Source organism: Melanotaenia boesemani, chromosome 5 (assembly GCF_017639745.1).
Source record: "Melanotaenia boesemani isolate fMelBoe1 chromosome 5, fMelBoe1.pri, whole genome shotgun sequence".
Lineage (NCBI taxonomy): Eukaryota > Metazoa > Chordata > Actinopteri > Atheriniformes > Melanotaeniidae > Melanotaenia > Melanotaenia boesemani.
Window position 1 is genome coordinate 16,711,892 of NC_055686.1, and position 17,686 is coordinate 16,729,577.

Sequence of the window (17,686 nt, forward strand, 5' to 3'; positions counted from 1 at the left end):
CTATTAACAGCATTAGCAACATCCCTTTCTATGTTTCATCCAAGCAACCATCAGGATTCATTCATGGCTTCTTGGACTGGTCAATAATGATGCAGCACAAAATATTCCATTAATGCAAAACCCTAAACAATATCCAACATGTACAACTGCCAGCTACACCTCTATCCTCCTCCATCTCTCTTTTCTCTCCGCTGCAGTCACTTAAGGACTAAAAACTGGGAGAGATTAAACAGTGAAAACTGCCAAATCACTGCTGCTGCATGCTCATCCAAACCCAGCATCGCTGCCAGCTCAAGCGTCTGCCCCGACTTTTTTGCTTTACCGATAGGGAGCAGGGGTCATAGCAGTGATGGACAGATGGTCAACGCCTGACACTTTACTGCAAAACCAACAGCTTCATTGCAGGAAGCGGAAGGAAGGGGAGGCATCTCGAAGCTGGACTTCAGCGAATCCCATCCTCAGCAACATTTATGTGTTGATTATTCTGACTCAGCTACAAGTTCAATTTACTTCCGCCTCCTCCTCAGTGATGGGAGGTGCAATGCTCGCTACTTTTTTCCTCCCACATGGAGACATCTCATTGGCCAATCTTGCCAACTCCCAGCGCAGGATTGATGGGGACTGCTGATGCCTCCTCCCTTCCATTTAAGATTTATGTGCCCACTCGACTGGCCATCAATCACAGGGGCGTTGCTCAGTGGGCTCGGAGCTACAACACAAAGCTAAGAGCAGTGGGATTCATTACAGGAGCTTCAGGTTCCACCAATGAAGCCCACCTACATGACTGATTAGAGGAGCATCAACAGGACTGATAGGGCTGCACCGATTAGCTGTAGCTATTCCATGAAATGGTGCAACTGTGGGGGAAGAAAAATCCATCAAGCAGAGTCAAGTAAATAATTGATACAGTGAATTGGGAGCAAAATAATTTATTGAAGCTTTAAAAGCTTGAACAAAAAATCTCTGGCCAGACTTTTAGCATGAGGGATGTTGATTTGCACAGAAATTGCTCTATTCCTCTACAATCATATCTATATAATCATAATATGACAGATTTCGCTAAAGAGAAATAATTCCGAGAGTGAATGATGAAGAGAAAATTTAAAAAAAAATATGTACCATTGCAAGTAGATGCATCTTTATGCCTAAATGAAGTCAGAGCTAATACAAACACAGTCATTTTCCTCTCTCTGATAGCCACGGGGAAGTGTTTTATCAGCAGAAGGTCGGCCAACTGCGGCTAAAATGAGAGAGCAGACAAAATCATTTTAGATATCTTGACTGCTCCATATTGAGCCTGAGGGGCGCGAGTAATTTTCCAGGGTACTGGTGGCCAAAACTAAAAACAATATGCGCCTGACATTACTATGCTTGTTTATGTTGTGTTGTGTTGAGTGGAAGCCGTAGGAAGATTAGTTGGCATGGAGCAAATAGGTTCCCTAATAATAAACAACAACCTAGACAGGCTTTTGACTTGCTGTTTCTATCTTACATAAAGTCAGCTCGTGGGGGAAAGGGTAAACAAATGTAAGCTAAGCTTACATCAAAGACTGCACACTAGCAAATGAGCCAGGAGGAATAAAAAAAAAAGAAAAGGGGACAGCCCCAGCTCCTCTGTGAAGCCTCCTTGCACCAGTAGCACTGCAGCATTATGGCATTTTATCACAACTGCAAAACAGCATGCCCTAGCACCATCACTCTTTCCTTCCCATTTCCATTTCCTGTGGTTTGCCCATTCGCCTGCCTTCACTCCAAATATGCCCGCACCGTTAAAGCAGATACAGCCTGTTCTGTATGGAAAAGTGCTGACTCACAGCACAAGTGCAAGCCTGTCTTGGTGCATGGGCGCAGCAGCACAGCAAAGGGCTCCACCAGGTGCCAAGTGAACCGGCACCAGGCCACTTTATTTCACACCAGGTCCCTTCCTGAGTAGATCCAAATCCGTGTTAGAAAATGGTCTACAGACACAGAGTAGAACCACTCTGCATCGGAATATGAAAACACTGCATATAAATGAAATTTTACCCAACACATTTTTATTTGAGGCTGTTTTTTTCTCAAGGTGCTGGTAGCCCTTTTCACAACTGGTCAAAAACAAACGCTGAAGATTTTAAAGAAGAAATAAGCAAAAAAATATATATATTTCTACTGGAAAGAAACAACTGAATCCATTCTATCGCTCTGTGCCCACAAGCCATGTCAGCTGGATGTTTCAGACAAACACAACTATTCATCATGCTCCCATTAACATCTGAGCTTTTCCTCCAGTGATGTCAAAATGCAGTGAGAAAGGCAGTTTGAGATATCCCAAAGCTGTCCTTAAATTTAACAGAAGCTCTCCCCGAGGCGAGTCACGGAAAAGAAAGTGTTAGTCTCACGACAAGCCAATAATAGATAATGATTGGCTTCTGATAATGACAGCTTCCTTCTTCTTACCTTTGTTGTTGTAGACATCTAGATAGTTAGGTGCTGAAAAGATGGTGATAAGGGACGGGAAGCCAGTGGTCTGACTCTTTCTGTACATGCGATATCTGGTGCCAAAACAGAAGCATCAGTTAATATCAGAACAGCTTTCATAATGCAACAGTTATGTATAACCTTATGTATAGTTTTTGTGAAGGATTTTATAATTTTCCCATCTTTCATTAAACAATTTCAAAATATATGACTCTTTCCATGACTTATATTTCATCTACTAGCAGGAAATGTGCCTTTTTTGTGCTGTTTCAGAGTATTAGTCTTCTTAATTATTGCTTGGACAACTTTTAGAAGATATTACAGCCTCTTGCTTTCACTATGTGTGAGTGTGTGCCATGGGGACACCTCAGTCCACCCTCAGGGGAGTAAACCCCTGAGTTACAGGCGAAACAAGCCCGCAAGTTGACATCACATTGCTCCGAACCAATATTAAACTCCCATCTTCTGAGTTAACAGTAAGTGTCTTCATTTTGTTCTCATCTTTGGAATAATCTGCATTATCTAAAGTTTAGCATTTATTTGCTGGACATAAAGAGAGTCCAGTAACATATTTGCATGTGTGTTTTGAGGCATCTTGGGGCAGCAATCCCATCTGAGATGTGGCAAGGTTTCCCATGTGACCATGCTGTGGGAGTAAAATGGTAAACAACTTTGTGCCGTGCCTCCCACTGCCTTGACCTTGCTAAGAGGCAAAGCCAGCTAGCCACATCCAACCACCTGCCCGTTTTCAAAAAGCAAACTTTCCAAAGAGCTTTTCTGTTGCTTTATCTTGAATCGCTGGGTAAGCTCTTGAGTTCTGAACCAAATCTGCATGAGTCATCCTTGATCTATCACATCTGGCTGACTCACTCTCCATGCTAGATATTCATTTCTGGGATTAACAGACCCCTTTCTCACAGTTCGCACTGCCTCGAACCTGCTCTCCAGACAAGCTTAAGAAAGCCCCTGATACAAAGGATGTTTTTCATTTAATACTAGGTTCTCAATCACTGCTGTGTAATCGTGTGGTGGGAAAAGACTAAAATGCCACAACACTCACCCAGCATCCTGCGCTTCATGGGCCCGGATGATAGATAATAAGTTATTGTGTTGTAGAAAGTCACAGACTGCAGGGTAGCTGTTGAATAAAGAGACATTTAGTTTACTCAGACATCAAGAAAAAAAATCCCAGTAAGCCCAAGAAGGACAATCAATAGGAAAAAACTGAATAAGCCAAAGGTGTTATTGATTGTGCTCAAAGCAACAGTGGACAAACAACCAGAGTTCAAGCTAAATTTCCTCCACTGCAGCCTATATACAGAGATGCTGCCTTGAAAGATTAGCTGTACAGAAAGCATGAGTAAAGACATGATTGTTAACTGTTTAATAAAATGTGTAGCTTTTAAACAAACTTCAGTATTAGCCCACAAGGTGTGATGCTTCCAGACAATGATAGACGTTTTTTTGAATGGAGCTAAAAATGTCAGGTATGACATGATTCCTATCAGACTCCTGTAAGAAAAAATAAAAAGCTACCGCTGGGGAGTGTTAGAGGTTGTTTTAAGCTCACATTGAAGTATTCAGTCTGGGATTTGCAAAACCAAAAGCTGTACTGCAGTCAAACTACAAGACTTCAGAGCTTTCTCTGCCCCAGTGGAGCCCCCCCTGGAAATTTGCTTTGCTCGCAATGAAAACAGAACATGGCAAGTAACTGGGAAGCTGTATTTCTTTAGATAAATGCCTTGATTTGAACATGATCTGACTTTAAAACTACATTATCAACATACATGTGAGGAATAATTCAACCCAAACCCCAGTGGATGACAGATATTTGAATCGTGGGATGCTTTGTAATGAAGAAAGTGAGAGGCAGCTCACAATAAATGAGTGACACTGCTGATTTTCATCAGAAACACTTCCTCAGAAACATGGTTACATTATGTTTCATTTTCACTTTTGTTACAGAGTTTTTTTTGGCTCATTTAAATACTATAACAGTGACTTAACAGTTATTTAAGCTACAGAAGAAATGTTTGGGTATTTCATAGCCTTCAGTAAGCCAGATAGATGACAAGGTTATGTAACGTCGATATCTTCTACTTGGTTTGCTTGAGTTACTGAAAATTGTGTCCTTTTATTGGTCTGAATGGAGTGTCAGTCTCATCTCACCGACTATCCATTAGTTTTTGTTTAGGTGTTCTTTAGTGAAGCAATGTTAAGGTAAAAAAAGTGCAACGAGAATCCATAAACACCCCCAAACCCCCAAATCTTTGTGGTTCAATGAAAGCAATATGATGTGCTTGTTCACACACTACGTTCTGTAATCCAAGCACAACACCCCTGCAACATCAGAGAACAACAATGAACAACACCTACATGGTGCAATCAAAACTAAACTCTACTTCTTCTTTAGCAGCACGACAAATCTGAACAGCAACTCCTCTATAATCAACACTACACTCAGGTTTCATAATGAGTGCACTAAGCTGCTCTGGAGTTCTGGTCAAGTAAGACACACAATACATCATTACATAGCTTTACTACATCTCTTAATGTATAGTCCTTCAGGGACTGGCTCATTAGAAAATAAGCTCGCACAGCAAATGAACTTTAAGTGGATGCTTTTGCGCAAGTTGATCGGCTACTAAGCTTAGAAAAGAGGTTAATCACTGAAGGTGATGGAGTGAAGAAAGATTGATCAACAGTGTTGGTGCACGTAGACATGAGAACATGTGTGTTTTTGACTGGCAACAAACATCTGCTGGAAACCATGTGAGCAGCGGCTTAGCCGGAAGGGAATTAAAAAAGCAATCTTTTCTTTACAGAGGACAAATATTAGAAATAAATGATTTGTTTCTCATTTTATTTCCTGCAGCAGATGTAGACACGTGCCATATGGTGTTGTTTGAGAGACAAAAAATAAATTCTGGGATCAGATCATCTCCCATCTGTCCAACAACAGGGCACAGATGTTAATGAGCTCTGAGGACACCAGGAGTAATTTGTTCATGTGCACTGTTCCCCAGTTTAATACTCTAGTTAAATATCAATATCTTGGATGAAAAAGCATTAATAAAGGGTGTTAAAAAAGAAAAGAAAATCACTTTAAGCTGACCCGTCTACACTGCTGTGTGGAGGCAACAATAAAAGCAACCATTTTTGAAGCATGTGCAATTTCATGGCTGAATTGCATTTGTAAAAGTGTTACGAGCGTGCCTGCAGCGTTGGAGGAAATAGACAGGAGAAACAAAAAGAAGCTGATGGTTTTTGAGGAGGAGTTGTTGGGGAATGGCTTTCTCCCTCTGTCTGACTGAAACTGTCTCGTAAATCTTGAAAAGCAGTGTGAAGCCAATTAGCGGCCGTCCCCCGGGCAGATGAAGCGTTGGACACTGATGAAAACAAGACTCCGGAGGAATTTTGACCAAATGGCAAAGGGGTTAAATGGGATGACGGTACAACAAGCATTTGACTTTCAGATCAGTTGTTTGAGGGAAAAAATAACTACATACCTAGCATTTCTACCAAGTCTCAGTTCAGTTAAATGAAAACATCAGTTGCTAAAGTTCTTTTAACACAGAACCAGTTGTGGATCATGCAAAGAAACGCCTCATTTAAACATAAAAATCGTGAGGCAAAAATATGCCCACAAAAATCCACAACAACTGAAGCGCAAGAGTCGATTTCTAAGCATCGACATTAAAATACCATTAGCAAAGTTATTATGAAACACCTGCTATTACATAAATAAGACAACCTAAGATGCATATTAGGAGCCCTGGGACATTTCTGTCTACTTCTGCTAGCCTGCCTGTGGGCATGCTGTGGCCAAGTAAGTGGAGCTCTTACCATAATCAGCAGAGGGAGAACTGAATGCATTTAGACACAGGACTGTGCCTTGTGGTAATGTGACAGTTCATTACATTTTGTGACAGCGCAAGCTGCTTGCTCCAAGCATTTCCTGTGCTTGTTCAGTTACTCAGCTCAATTGATGGTAATGTGGGCTGCACAAATACTAGCAACACTAAATCTTTGAGATTCCTCAAATGCACACCGTGTTCTAACCAGCGTTGGCCTCCCTCCCTTACTGCAATAAGGATATGACAAGGAGAGAATTTGAAAGCAAGAGTTTGATTAATTAACTGTATGTTGAAATACTGGGCTGCACGGTGGTGTGGTGGTTAGCACCGCAGCCTCACAGCTGGGGGGAGGTTCGAACCTTGAGGGCGGTGGCCTTTCTGTGTGGAGTTTGCATGTTCTCCCCGTGTATGCGTAGGTTTTCTCCGGGTTCTCCGGCTTCCTCCCACCGTCCAAAGGCATGCATGTTAGGTTAATTGATAACTCTAAATTCTCCCTAGGAGTGAGTGTGTGTGTGTGAATGGTTGTTTGTCTCCTATGTGTTGGCCCTGCGATGGACTAGTGACCTGTCCAGGGTGTACCCTGCCTCTCCCCTGTTCATGCTGGGATAGGCTTCAGCTTACCCGCGACCCTTGATGGACTAAGCGGTTCAGAAAATGAATGAATGAATGTTGATATTTTCTATGTTTGATCATTGCTTCTGAAAATCACGACAGACATATGATTATAGAAGATTATAGCAACTCCAACAACCCAGTTTAAAACATAGTGTGAATCTACATATTCAGTTTATTGCTAGGATTGAAAATTTTATCTCTCTTACTGCTACCTGGAATCCTCGATAAAATAAGCAATAAGAGAACTACTGCAACACACACACACACAGAGAGAGAGAGAGAGAGAGAGAGAGAGGGAGAGAGACCCACCTGTAGAAATAGGAACAGCCTCGCACTGTGTTGTGGGTGAAGTGCTCTTGGCTCTTCTCATTTCCAAAGTCCTCCAGAGGGTCGGACCACAGCAGATCGCACATCGGTCCGTATGCTGGAGGCTCTTTGAATCTGTCTAGCTGTGGAAGGAAACATGAGGACTCCTGTCAGTCTGTTGCCTGGAAAATTGCAGATGAAGTCAATATACGACTGCAGGGAAGTCCTTCAGAGCCATACTAACAACTGCAGCCATAGTCACGATTGAGCGTGAAGTGATTTAAAACTGTATGCACACACAAATGATGTGTCAAAAACAGCACAGATGTGCTCTGGAAAGGCTTTAAAGAAATATTCACAGTAGCCACTATTTATGACATAAAATACTTTGCTTTCAGGGATAGCTGTTTCTTAAACAAAAGCTTGGATGGGTAGCATGGCGGACACTTGAGTGGAGAAAACTCAATTATGCATGCCCCTTGATTGCAGCCACAAAATCCATTTGGAATTATTGAATTTGTTTGAAAGCAGGATCCGACTCTTCCAGATTTTTCAATCAGAAGAAGGACCGTTCCGGTGCTCACAATCCCCCAGTGTCCAAGTCCTGAGCAGCATCTGAGAAAGATCTGGGAGAATCACTTCATGCACTGCAAACAAGGCTGTTACATTTACAGCACATAAAGGAAAAACCAATACAGCTTTTTTTTTATTATTAAATTGACTGAAAGGAGAAAATGTACCAAGTGGACAAGAAGCTCCAATTTTCAACAAACACACTGATATCTTACAGCCTTTAACAACAACCTGCTGTTAAAATAAACACACACAGACTCCAACTTTATGAAATTATTGAAAAAAAAAAAGTCAAATCAGTCACATACTTTCCTGATGTCGTCAAGATTTGTGATTTCTGGAGATAGTCCCCCGTGTACACACAGGAACTGCTGGTTCATAAGTGCAGCCAGGGGAAGGCAGTCGAAGGCGTCCATACATGCGTCATACACCCTCTCTGAATACTTAATTCTACCTGTCATGGGGGGAAACAGGGCAAGGAAAAGAGAGCAGGCCAAGTCAAACAAAGCTGCTCTCTTATACTGGGGCAGCGTGCTAGAGTCTGGGGTGGAAAGGCTTTCGGCACTGCCAAAAAACTTCAAATTTTTTTCAAAACAGCACAATTTCACAGTTTTTTCCCCCTCATCCCATCTGAGTCCACACAAACAGTTCTGATATGTATAAAGATTGATAAAGGTAAAATCTGAACCCCTTAAAATGAGCATTTAAGGTAAGTGGTGGAACTATACACATAATAAACAGAAAAGAATAACTCTCCATCCAGCCTGTGCAGAGCTATAGAGACTCATAATCAAAGCTACGACTAATCTAAGACTAAGGCAAACACAATACTTACATTCCTGCTTAAATGTGAAATACTCTGTTAAATGTCGACATTCATGATTCCCACGCAGCAAAAACAGTGTTTTGGGGTAAAGGATCTTTAAGGCCCACAAGTACAGCACACACTGAAACAAAGAAGAATAAAGAGAGGTAGGGGGAGAGTTAGCGTGTCACCGTTACCAACACTGGAGGCAAAAAAAAACCCCAACGAGTCAGACTCTGTCAGTTTCAAACAGTGGCACAATATGAGTACTTCTGCACGTATTCAAACATTCATACAGTTTGGTCATGTGTTTCCAAGCCTTAAGGAGAAAAAAGAGAAAGAGAAGACAAACCTTCAGAGGAAACACCGGAAGACAGGCACAGCACATTTCCATATAATATATTTTATTAATAAAAATGTGATTTTAAGGTAAGGCAATGGCAGAAATACTTGCATTTTGGTCTACATTAAAAATCTCTTTCTAAATAGCCCTTAACTCTGCTGTGATATTTGCTTTCCAGGCTGCATTTGAAATCATCACTTAAATCTGTTACCACTGTAATATCTGCAGCCTGATTTCATCTATGCTCAAAGAAAGCTATTAAAAAACCCCAGCTTCTGTCAGGGACATGCCATATGTCACACTTGATTAGTCCCCCAGCGCAAGGACGAAAACAAATACACGGACTCACTTCAATACTGAAATACCCTCTGTCAACGTAGTCCCCCAGGAAAAGGTAGCGCGTGGATGCTGGTGATCCTCCTACTTCAAACAGCTTCATCAGGTCAAAGAACTGCCCATGGATGTCTCCACAAACTGGAATATGGAAGAAAGAAGAGAACACACGTTCAAAAAAACAGAACAAGAGAACGTGTTTCATCATTTTTTATATTTTTCTATTAGATGTGAAGAACTCTGAGTGAGCCTTTTTGCTTGAAGTAATAAATTCTAACATGCTTAATTGATTTAAAAACATGCACTTTACATAAAATGCCGGCAGTAGCTGCAGAAGTGACAAGATGGACCACAGTTCATTATCAGCTCTGCGGCTTACTCCACATAATTATGCACAGAAGAGAACAAATGAAAACATTCGGTAATTGTAATTTTACCCTGAAAGACTAAAGTCTAACAGTGTGCATGCAACATTTTTTCTAAAACAGGCACTAAATGCCAGGACGGTTACATGTCAAGCTTTTAATAAGAGCAGAAAAAGGAGTCAAACCTGTAGGTGTAAGTTGTAAAAGCACAAACTAACACTTAAGTGCACACTAATTTATGTATAAAATATTCATCCATAATGAGGACTGGCCGAAGTGCCTGTTTCCATGCCGTGCATTTCCACCACATCCTCTTTCAGCCTCTTTGTGTTTCAACTGGCGAGCTAAGCTGCAACTGAACATGAGCGTCGTTGCCAAACACAGTAAAGTTTCACTGGCTCAGACCGCTGGAAAGCTGTCAGTTGTATCAATTTCTAAACTTGTCCTGTTGAGTTAAGCGTGATTACAAATCCGGTGTGTCATGGCGGTTACTAAAAGATAATTACAGGTTCACCTCTTTCAGACAGAAAGGTCTGTTGCTAACAGGAACTCTCAACACATTCAGACCTGCTCAGTTCGCTGTATCACTTGACATAGTTTAATCAGCTGTTCTATCAAGTCTGCACGGTTACGAAGAGCAGGGTGAGGCGGCTGTAAAACGCCGCCAAGGGAGAGATGTGGGACGAAAACATCTGCGTCAGATATGAGCTACCACAAGTAATTCGCCCTGGATTGGTTTCCTATCGCCCTGTGAGATCCAATACTCTAATACTCTCTGGGGAGAGCGGTGGAGAAAAAAGCCAAAACAGATTTGATGCAGAGCTCCTATTGACTGACAGAGAGCATGTGAGATCATCTGCTTTAAAAGTAAGTTTTGTGAATATAATAAAGATCGGCTCAAGGGATGTTCACATTTGCAAAGATAATTGCAAACATCTCTTCCCAACTGGTGAGTCATCTTTAAGATCATTTCACCCCCATATTTGAGAAAAACACAGATATTTAATTTATTCATTCTCCAGCATTCATTATTCTCTGTGGCATTTGGACAACAGTTAGGCTGGAAATGAGGTATAAACAAAAAGAACTTTTAAAAATGAAGGACAACCACATCACTTTTTCAGTCCGAACATTAATTAGCATGATAGAAAAAAATTTAAATACTTAGAAAAAGCCACGACTCGAAATATGTGTAGTTTTAAATTGTGAGATTATGGTGCTGCTGCATGACATTAAGCAACATTTTAGCCTATCACATGTTAAACAGTTACGTGTTAGGGTCATCAACATGTAAGACCACATGCCTAGCAGTGAGTAGGTACTAGGATTTTGGGCAAAAGGCAGTTTGCAACACAAAGACATCAAATCCCAGAAGATCTGTTAGTATCTTACAATTCTTTTTTTTTTTTAGGCTTTTTTTAGATTCTTTATCATGTATTTACACAGTTTTGGCTGTTTTATGAGGGTTGTGGTTGCTTTGCAAAAACATTTAGGCAAGTGGCATTTGTCTGAGCTGTCGTCTGTGTGAAAGGCAGGATGCAGGTTTTCCCAGCAAAACTTTGCAATGCAACAATATGAACAGCGTTAATAACTTTACCCACCAGTGGTTTTAATTTAGTGGCTATTCTGTATAAAATTAGTGCAGAAAATTGTTTAGAAACTGGTTAGAAAGTGACCATCTGGTCAGTCTTTATTTTACTCTGCAGCATGCAACTACCCCAAACAGCAAATTCATGACCAGAATGCCTTACAACAGATGGCACTGTCCCCCACACAGCCATGAAACTTATCATGAAGTCAGTCTGGGACTGCATGAAGAGACAGAAGATCAATCTAAATACTTAAAAAAAATGTGGCAAATTCTTTACAATGTTTGGGAAAAACCTGCCTGCAAATTTCTTGAATAAAAATGCCCAATACTGAGGACTTTTAAGAAGTAACACACAGTCGAGCTATACAACATTTTCAGCACTGCAGCAGTTCTTTTTAATGTCAGTTTATATTATATTGTAAAATTTAATTAACCTCTGGCTACTTCTTTTCCTTACAAGTGGATTCGTTTTTAATGCTCTTGGTAGTTCACAGCACTGTAAGCAAGTTGTGCTTCAGCTACTTTAGATTTTATTCTTTGCATTCTTGGCAAAAACACTGAGGTTTGCATTAAATGACACAGAGTGGATGATGGATACTGTAAGCTGATGTGTGTATGCTGCCACTACAAAAAAAAATTGGCCCCAAATTACAAAATAATAGACACTGATTGCAATTAAATAAAAAAAAATCCTACTCTTGTTAGTAGAAGTACTGGTGACAGTTTTACAAATATGCCTTCAAGCCCACTTTCCAATTCACTAAACAGCTTGGAAAAGTAATATTTCTCCGCTAATAGTAATAATAAACAGATAACACAGAGATAGCTATCAGTAGTATTTATTGAACGCCATCACAGTAAAGGCAACCATAAGCTTAGAATCCAAGCCTGATGTCTCCAAGCCTCAAGTGTGTCTCCATTCATCCAGTTCACACTAAATCAGATAATTAAGTCATTAACAAAAGGGTGAATATAATAAAATCCAATTTAAAAAAGGATACAAACTTGTGTTTCCTGAAGCTTTATGAACTGTATCTAGGAGCAAGAAATTCAATGAGAACCTGTGAAAAAAAAAAAAAAAATCTGACGTAGAAATACCCAATTAGTGGAAGCAGGAGAACAGCGTTGGAAAGCAATTATCTCAAGTTATGAGCCTCGTGAGACAGCTCTGAGAATCTGCTCTCCTTGACTGTATCGTAAACCTCCACTTTAGCATTTGTCTTTTATTAAACCCACATTGTGTAACTGCTGAAATCCACAGCAGGGACCGACTTCAAAAAGCAACCTTGTTATTTGTGTCTGATTTCTAAAGATGTCCTTCTTTTCTCTCACAATCAAACCAAGTCTGCTACAAATGCAGAGCTGGTCTGTGTTTGATTGGCTGTGAGGTTTCTGAGAAGCTGTTTTAACCGAATAAAAATAACAAAAACAGTGGAATTCAAATTGCAACTGCTCTTTTATTTATTGTCTTATATTACAAACTTTGAAGTAAAGGAACTAAATTGTCTTTTTTCTTCTCATTTCTATTATTAGAGTACAAGTTCTGTTAAAAAAAAAATCTAATCCTGACTACGTAAACATAATTTTCAAATTTCTGAGAGGGGAATCAGAAACACATTGTTAACATTAAAACTAAATGTACTGCTTAACATCAAGATAAACAGAATGAGAAGAGAATCTTTCTAAAGCACAACACAACTCAACAATCCTAGTACTTCTATGACATGATATTGCTATGAAAACATCCCAATGGTGCTTAATCTTTAGACAATGGCAGCTTATGTCACTGAAGAAGGAAAAAGAAAACTAACCTGGGCTGTCCTGATAAAGGACCTCTTATGAGTGTCACTACTGGAAACAATGCAGTGCCACACAGATAGATTAAAAACACACAGATAGTTTAAACAAGCAACCGCCTGTGCAGCTAATACTGAATATCTGCATCTTCAGCACACAGTTACAACTGCACACTGAAAGTACAATAAAGAAATAGAAATATTATTTAACGAAATAATCATGCAAAATTTCATAAAAATTAAATGAATTTATTTTTTATATAAAGTTCTTAATAATTCTAGAAAGTAAAACATCAATGACGCATTTTTCTTGTCCTAGTTAGTGCTTATTATACGTGGTTTAACACTGCATAAGTAAAATGAACATCTAAAAGCGACAATACATAGCTTTTAAACACTAAAACTCTGTGCTTCTGACTTGTTTTGATGGCACAATGACTTCATTATGCACATTCCTGGAATGGCTGTTGCCCTGCTGCGTCTCAAGGCTGTGAAACTGCACTTCACAATGTTGTGTTCCAGCCTAGAGCATCATGTGACAGCTGTGTTTTGCTTTTCAGCACCACATCACATGCCAGCAACTGGATATCAACACACTGGCCGTTTTGGACATGCACCATGGCTGATCCAGCAAAGAAAACCAAGAGGACTTGATCAGAGGTTTATCCACTTAGGAGGCACAAAAGTGGGAAAATCTGCCTAAAATCAGAAATGCTGCTTTAAAAAAAATATAAATAAATAAAAAAGAAAGAAAAAAAATATATAGATGTTGAAATAAACATCCAATATTGAACAGTAATCATTACATTATGACTTGAAAACAGCGTTTTGTGCTCTGACATTAACAATGTGTGTGAAACATGATGCTATGTTGCCGTCTCCATTATCCCTTCATCTCCCCGTGACTCAGGCATTGGTGAGCAAAAAATATTTTATTCCAGCGAGGAAACTAGGTGCTGTGTGTATTTTATCAATGAGTACTAAGAAATAACTTCCCTCATGAGCCTCTGTGTCAATATGCTCATTAGCGATGTTTTAATGTCATACATTACATGCATACAGAGCACTACTGCCTTAGCTGACTTAAAACAAAACACTTGGGAGGTAAGACTTACTATGTGCCACCGATACTGATCATTAAAAAAAAAAAGCCCAATTTAATACTTGAGATCAGATAGGTACATCTCTGGTTTACAGTATCCCATTACATAGAAGGCTGCATTCAAATCTCAGTTATGCTATTTTTAAAAACCATCCACTTTACACAAGCAAATAAAAAAATATTTAAAGTTTTTAGAAATTCATTGATGGGCAAAATATGCGTGTGTGTGTGGGAGGACTGCACCTCCAGTGGGCTTATTTGAAAGTTATCACTTTCCAATGAGGATCACAGCAGGTTGACAAGGTGATGCTGACAGTTTAATCACTGGCTGAAAAGACCCAATGAGATGGAACCGAGTCACAGCATCTGTGCAAGCATGGATGATGCTGGTCAATGCAAGTCAGAGAGAAACAACAGCTCACTCCTCCAGCTCAGGGCTCTGGTTTATCACAGCAAACACACGATCCACCCATCACTCTGTTCCAGTACACCTACAGACGTGCTTCGCCTCCCTCCCTCTTGTCACACTACACACAAAAAAACGAGGTGAGAACCAAAGCCCACATAAGAAGAGCAGGTGGGAGTACATTATCCGGAGTGAGAAACAATTCGTTCTGGCCATCTCCTGCTTGTGTGCTAAAGTGATCCCCCTGAGTAGCAGCATATCAGCGGGCAGCAGCTACTGAGTGGGTGGTGGGCATTACACAACCTGGCTTCAGAACCTACACAGGCCACTCCAAAGGCCGGGCTCATTGAGTGAGTGAAATCCACGGTGGTGCAGACTGTGCCAGATTGTGTTTTGATTGAGACTGAGTGATAATGGTAACCCCCTACTCACTTCTCCTGGTTTTTATTGTGCCTCTCTGTACGAGCCTATATCCTGCAGAGCATGCATTTATGCAAAAGCGGAGGTGGCGCATACAGTCTGTTAGGAACATCAATCTCTTTGTGTAAAAAGCTGGTATTAAAGTACAGCAGCAGCAACAATAAATATATAAATATAAAAATGTCTGGTTTATGGCCGGGTTTGGTGTAAGCCACTAATTTCCCTCATTAACACACTTGTGCTTGTGTGTTTGTTTTTACGATAATAATATGAGGGGTTTGACAAGACACCCATACATCGATTCAACGATCAATGATCAAATAGCACAGATCCAAACTGAAAATATTGATCAAAACATGCTACATAAACAAAGTTGTTGTGCAATCAGAGTCGACAAAACTACGATATGTTGTTTCTTGGCGCATCCCGTCTCCTCTGCTACAGAATTATGATGCCTATCTCACTCACTTCTGACATAACTTAGATGAAACGCAACATCACCACTTAAGACTTGTTATAAAAACTACAGATACATCTGATTTAGTAACAAAAATGACAGTGGCTTTGGTGGGATATGACAAAAAAATCAGATTTGTGCTGTTCGAACTAAAATAAAAATGTATATATAGGTCACATGTGTCATATATGAGCGAATTGGTCTTCAGTATCAACATGGCCTTGAGAGTAATCATTTATAAAACCTTACCAAGAAAGGACACAGGGGAATTGTTTACATCTCCTTTTTTCTAATAATCAAAATGCCAAATTTTTTTATTTGATTAAAAAAAATGCCGATACGTTGGTTATAACAACTCAAATCTATCTGTAAAAAAGTTGAAGATGATTTATGAATTTCAGAATTTTGACTTCATTAATATTTTTCCAACTTTTCTGGAAACAGAATTGTAGTATGAGTCAGACAGTAGGCTTGATGCATACATATCAAGCTCACCATTTGAACCAAAACATATGGGGCCATACACGAAGATAAAATGAGATCTGCGCATAAGCCAAATTTGGACGTGCAAATTTGTCTGTGGAGCTCAAATGTCCATGCAAGTGTATTTCTCATTGTAAGTCTGTTGCATAAGAAGCTACTGGAGAGACTTAACAGTCTTGAAACACTGCAGAGAGCGAACACACTCCACATTACGCTCATAAAACTGCCATCCTCATCAAGGTCTAGTGAGACCTTTTTTAAGGTGTATACAGGAAATTCCACAACCAAGGTTATAATATTTCTTTTACCAAGAATGCATAACATATGTAGAAGAAAAAAAAAGTCTAATGTTACAAAATCTGAACTGCTAAAGACACAGAGCATTTTAGATTGTGCTGTGCAGTGTTATCATGATATCTACCACAAACATTATTTAAGGAAAACAGAGACCATATTCATATTGGAGCTCACGCCTTGCAAGCGTGCCTGAAAGGTGTAAAAGCTCACTGTTGCCTGGTGATATGGTTATAAGAGCTCTTTTGATTGGTGAGTTGAGTGAAGGCCATGGGAGCAGCTTGTATTCAACAGCATTAGCCAGCTCCGTTTGTCACACCCCTCCCTTCACAAAAGCCCCACCTGCCATCTGGCCCAACAAGGAAGTGACTGTGTGAGTGCAAGAGGCAGAAAGAGAGATAGCTGACATGTTATGGTGCTTTGCATCCATGATAAATATTTACATACTAATTTGCTGGCCATGTGACACGTAGGGGAGGGGAGGGAGGAGGGGGGCACTGCTGGAGAGAAAGGGAGGGAGCAAAGTCAAAACATGGCAGACGGAGGGAAGAGGAAAACCGAAAGAAAATGTGTGAGCTTGGCAGCGTGCAGGAGAGGGAAACGCAGCAGGACAATGAGCACACGCAACAGAGAATCCTTGTTGAAAAACACTTGTGAGTGGGAGAGGGGTTGAGACAGGGGCGTTGAGTGGGAGGGAAAGAAGTGCTTCATTGCCGTATTCGTATACACAAGTGGATGAACACAAACACACACCCTGCTCCTCAGGATCGGCAGTGTGCACACAGAACAGAAGCTGTCCGTTGTTTCTATGTAACACAACAAAGGAAGGAGGGTTTTAGTGGCAGATCCACCACTTGAACTCCTATAAAATCTTAAAAAATAAAAAAAAATAAAAAAAAAAATCAAGGCACGTCAGCTCTGAATGTAACTTCTAAGAATCTGAAAGACAACCTGACCACAAGGGAAGGTCAGCATTAGAGCAAGTTTACACACACAAATCCAGATTGTGATCAAGTTAAACCAGGAAATCAAATAATGTTTTTAGGCAATCAGTTAGTAATTTAATCTCTCCCACACCCAACATCTAATTTTTAGGCATTTAAGTTAATATCTCCCATAACAAAGTCTGTCTTAGTTCTTTTTTTTAATCATCTGAGTGCTGGCAGAGGAAGAGGAGAACGTCTGGGAAAGAGACTTTTCCTTCTTGTGCATATGTGTTTAATTTTTACAAATAGTCCACTGCTTTGCTACGTAGTGGGGACTTTAACTGGAAGATCAATACACTAAGTTTTAGTCTGAATAAGACTGTAAGTAATATGTATTGTGCTATAAACTGTGATTTTTACTTTCATGCTTATGTCTTGTTGAGAAGAGCTACAGTCTTACTTCTTACTACTTCTTTTTGTTAAGACAACAAATTTTCTTATCATGACAGCCTTAATAAATACCGGAGACCCACATGGGTCATGCATTAATTGAAGTA

General features: G+C 40.0%; 1 protein-coding gene across 3 annotated transcripts in view; it reads right to left on the reverse strand.

Moving 5' to 3' along the window:
• Positions 1–17,686, reverse strand: part of LOC121639677 (serine/threonine-protein phosphatase 2B catalytic subunit alpha isoform) — a 70,251-nt gene that overhangs the window by 20,201 nt on the left and 32,364 nt on the right. For all 3 annotated transcript variants that reach the window (XM_041985070.1, XM_041985069.1, XM_041985068.1), the window contains exons 3-8: positions 9,306–9,430; positions 8,644–8,755; positions 8,117–8,262; positions 7,239–7,378; positions 3,518–3,595; positions 2,437–2,531 (exon numbers count right to left, since the gene is read on the reverse strand). In XM_041985070.1, coding sequence (XP_041841004.1) covers positions 2,437–2,531; positions 3,518–3,595; positions 7,239–7,378; positions 8,117–8,262; positions 8,644–8,755; positions 9,306–9,430 — 696 coding nt within the window. The remainder of the gene's footprint in view (positions 1–2,436; positions 2,532–3,517; positions 3,596–7,238; positions 7,379–8,116; positions 8,263–8,643; positions 8,756–9,305; positions 9,431–17,686) is intronic.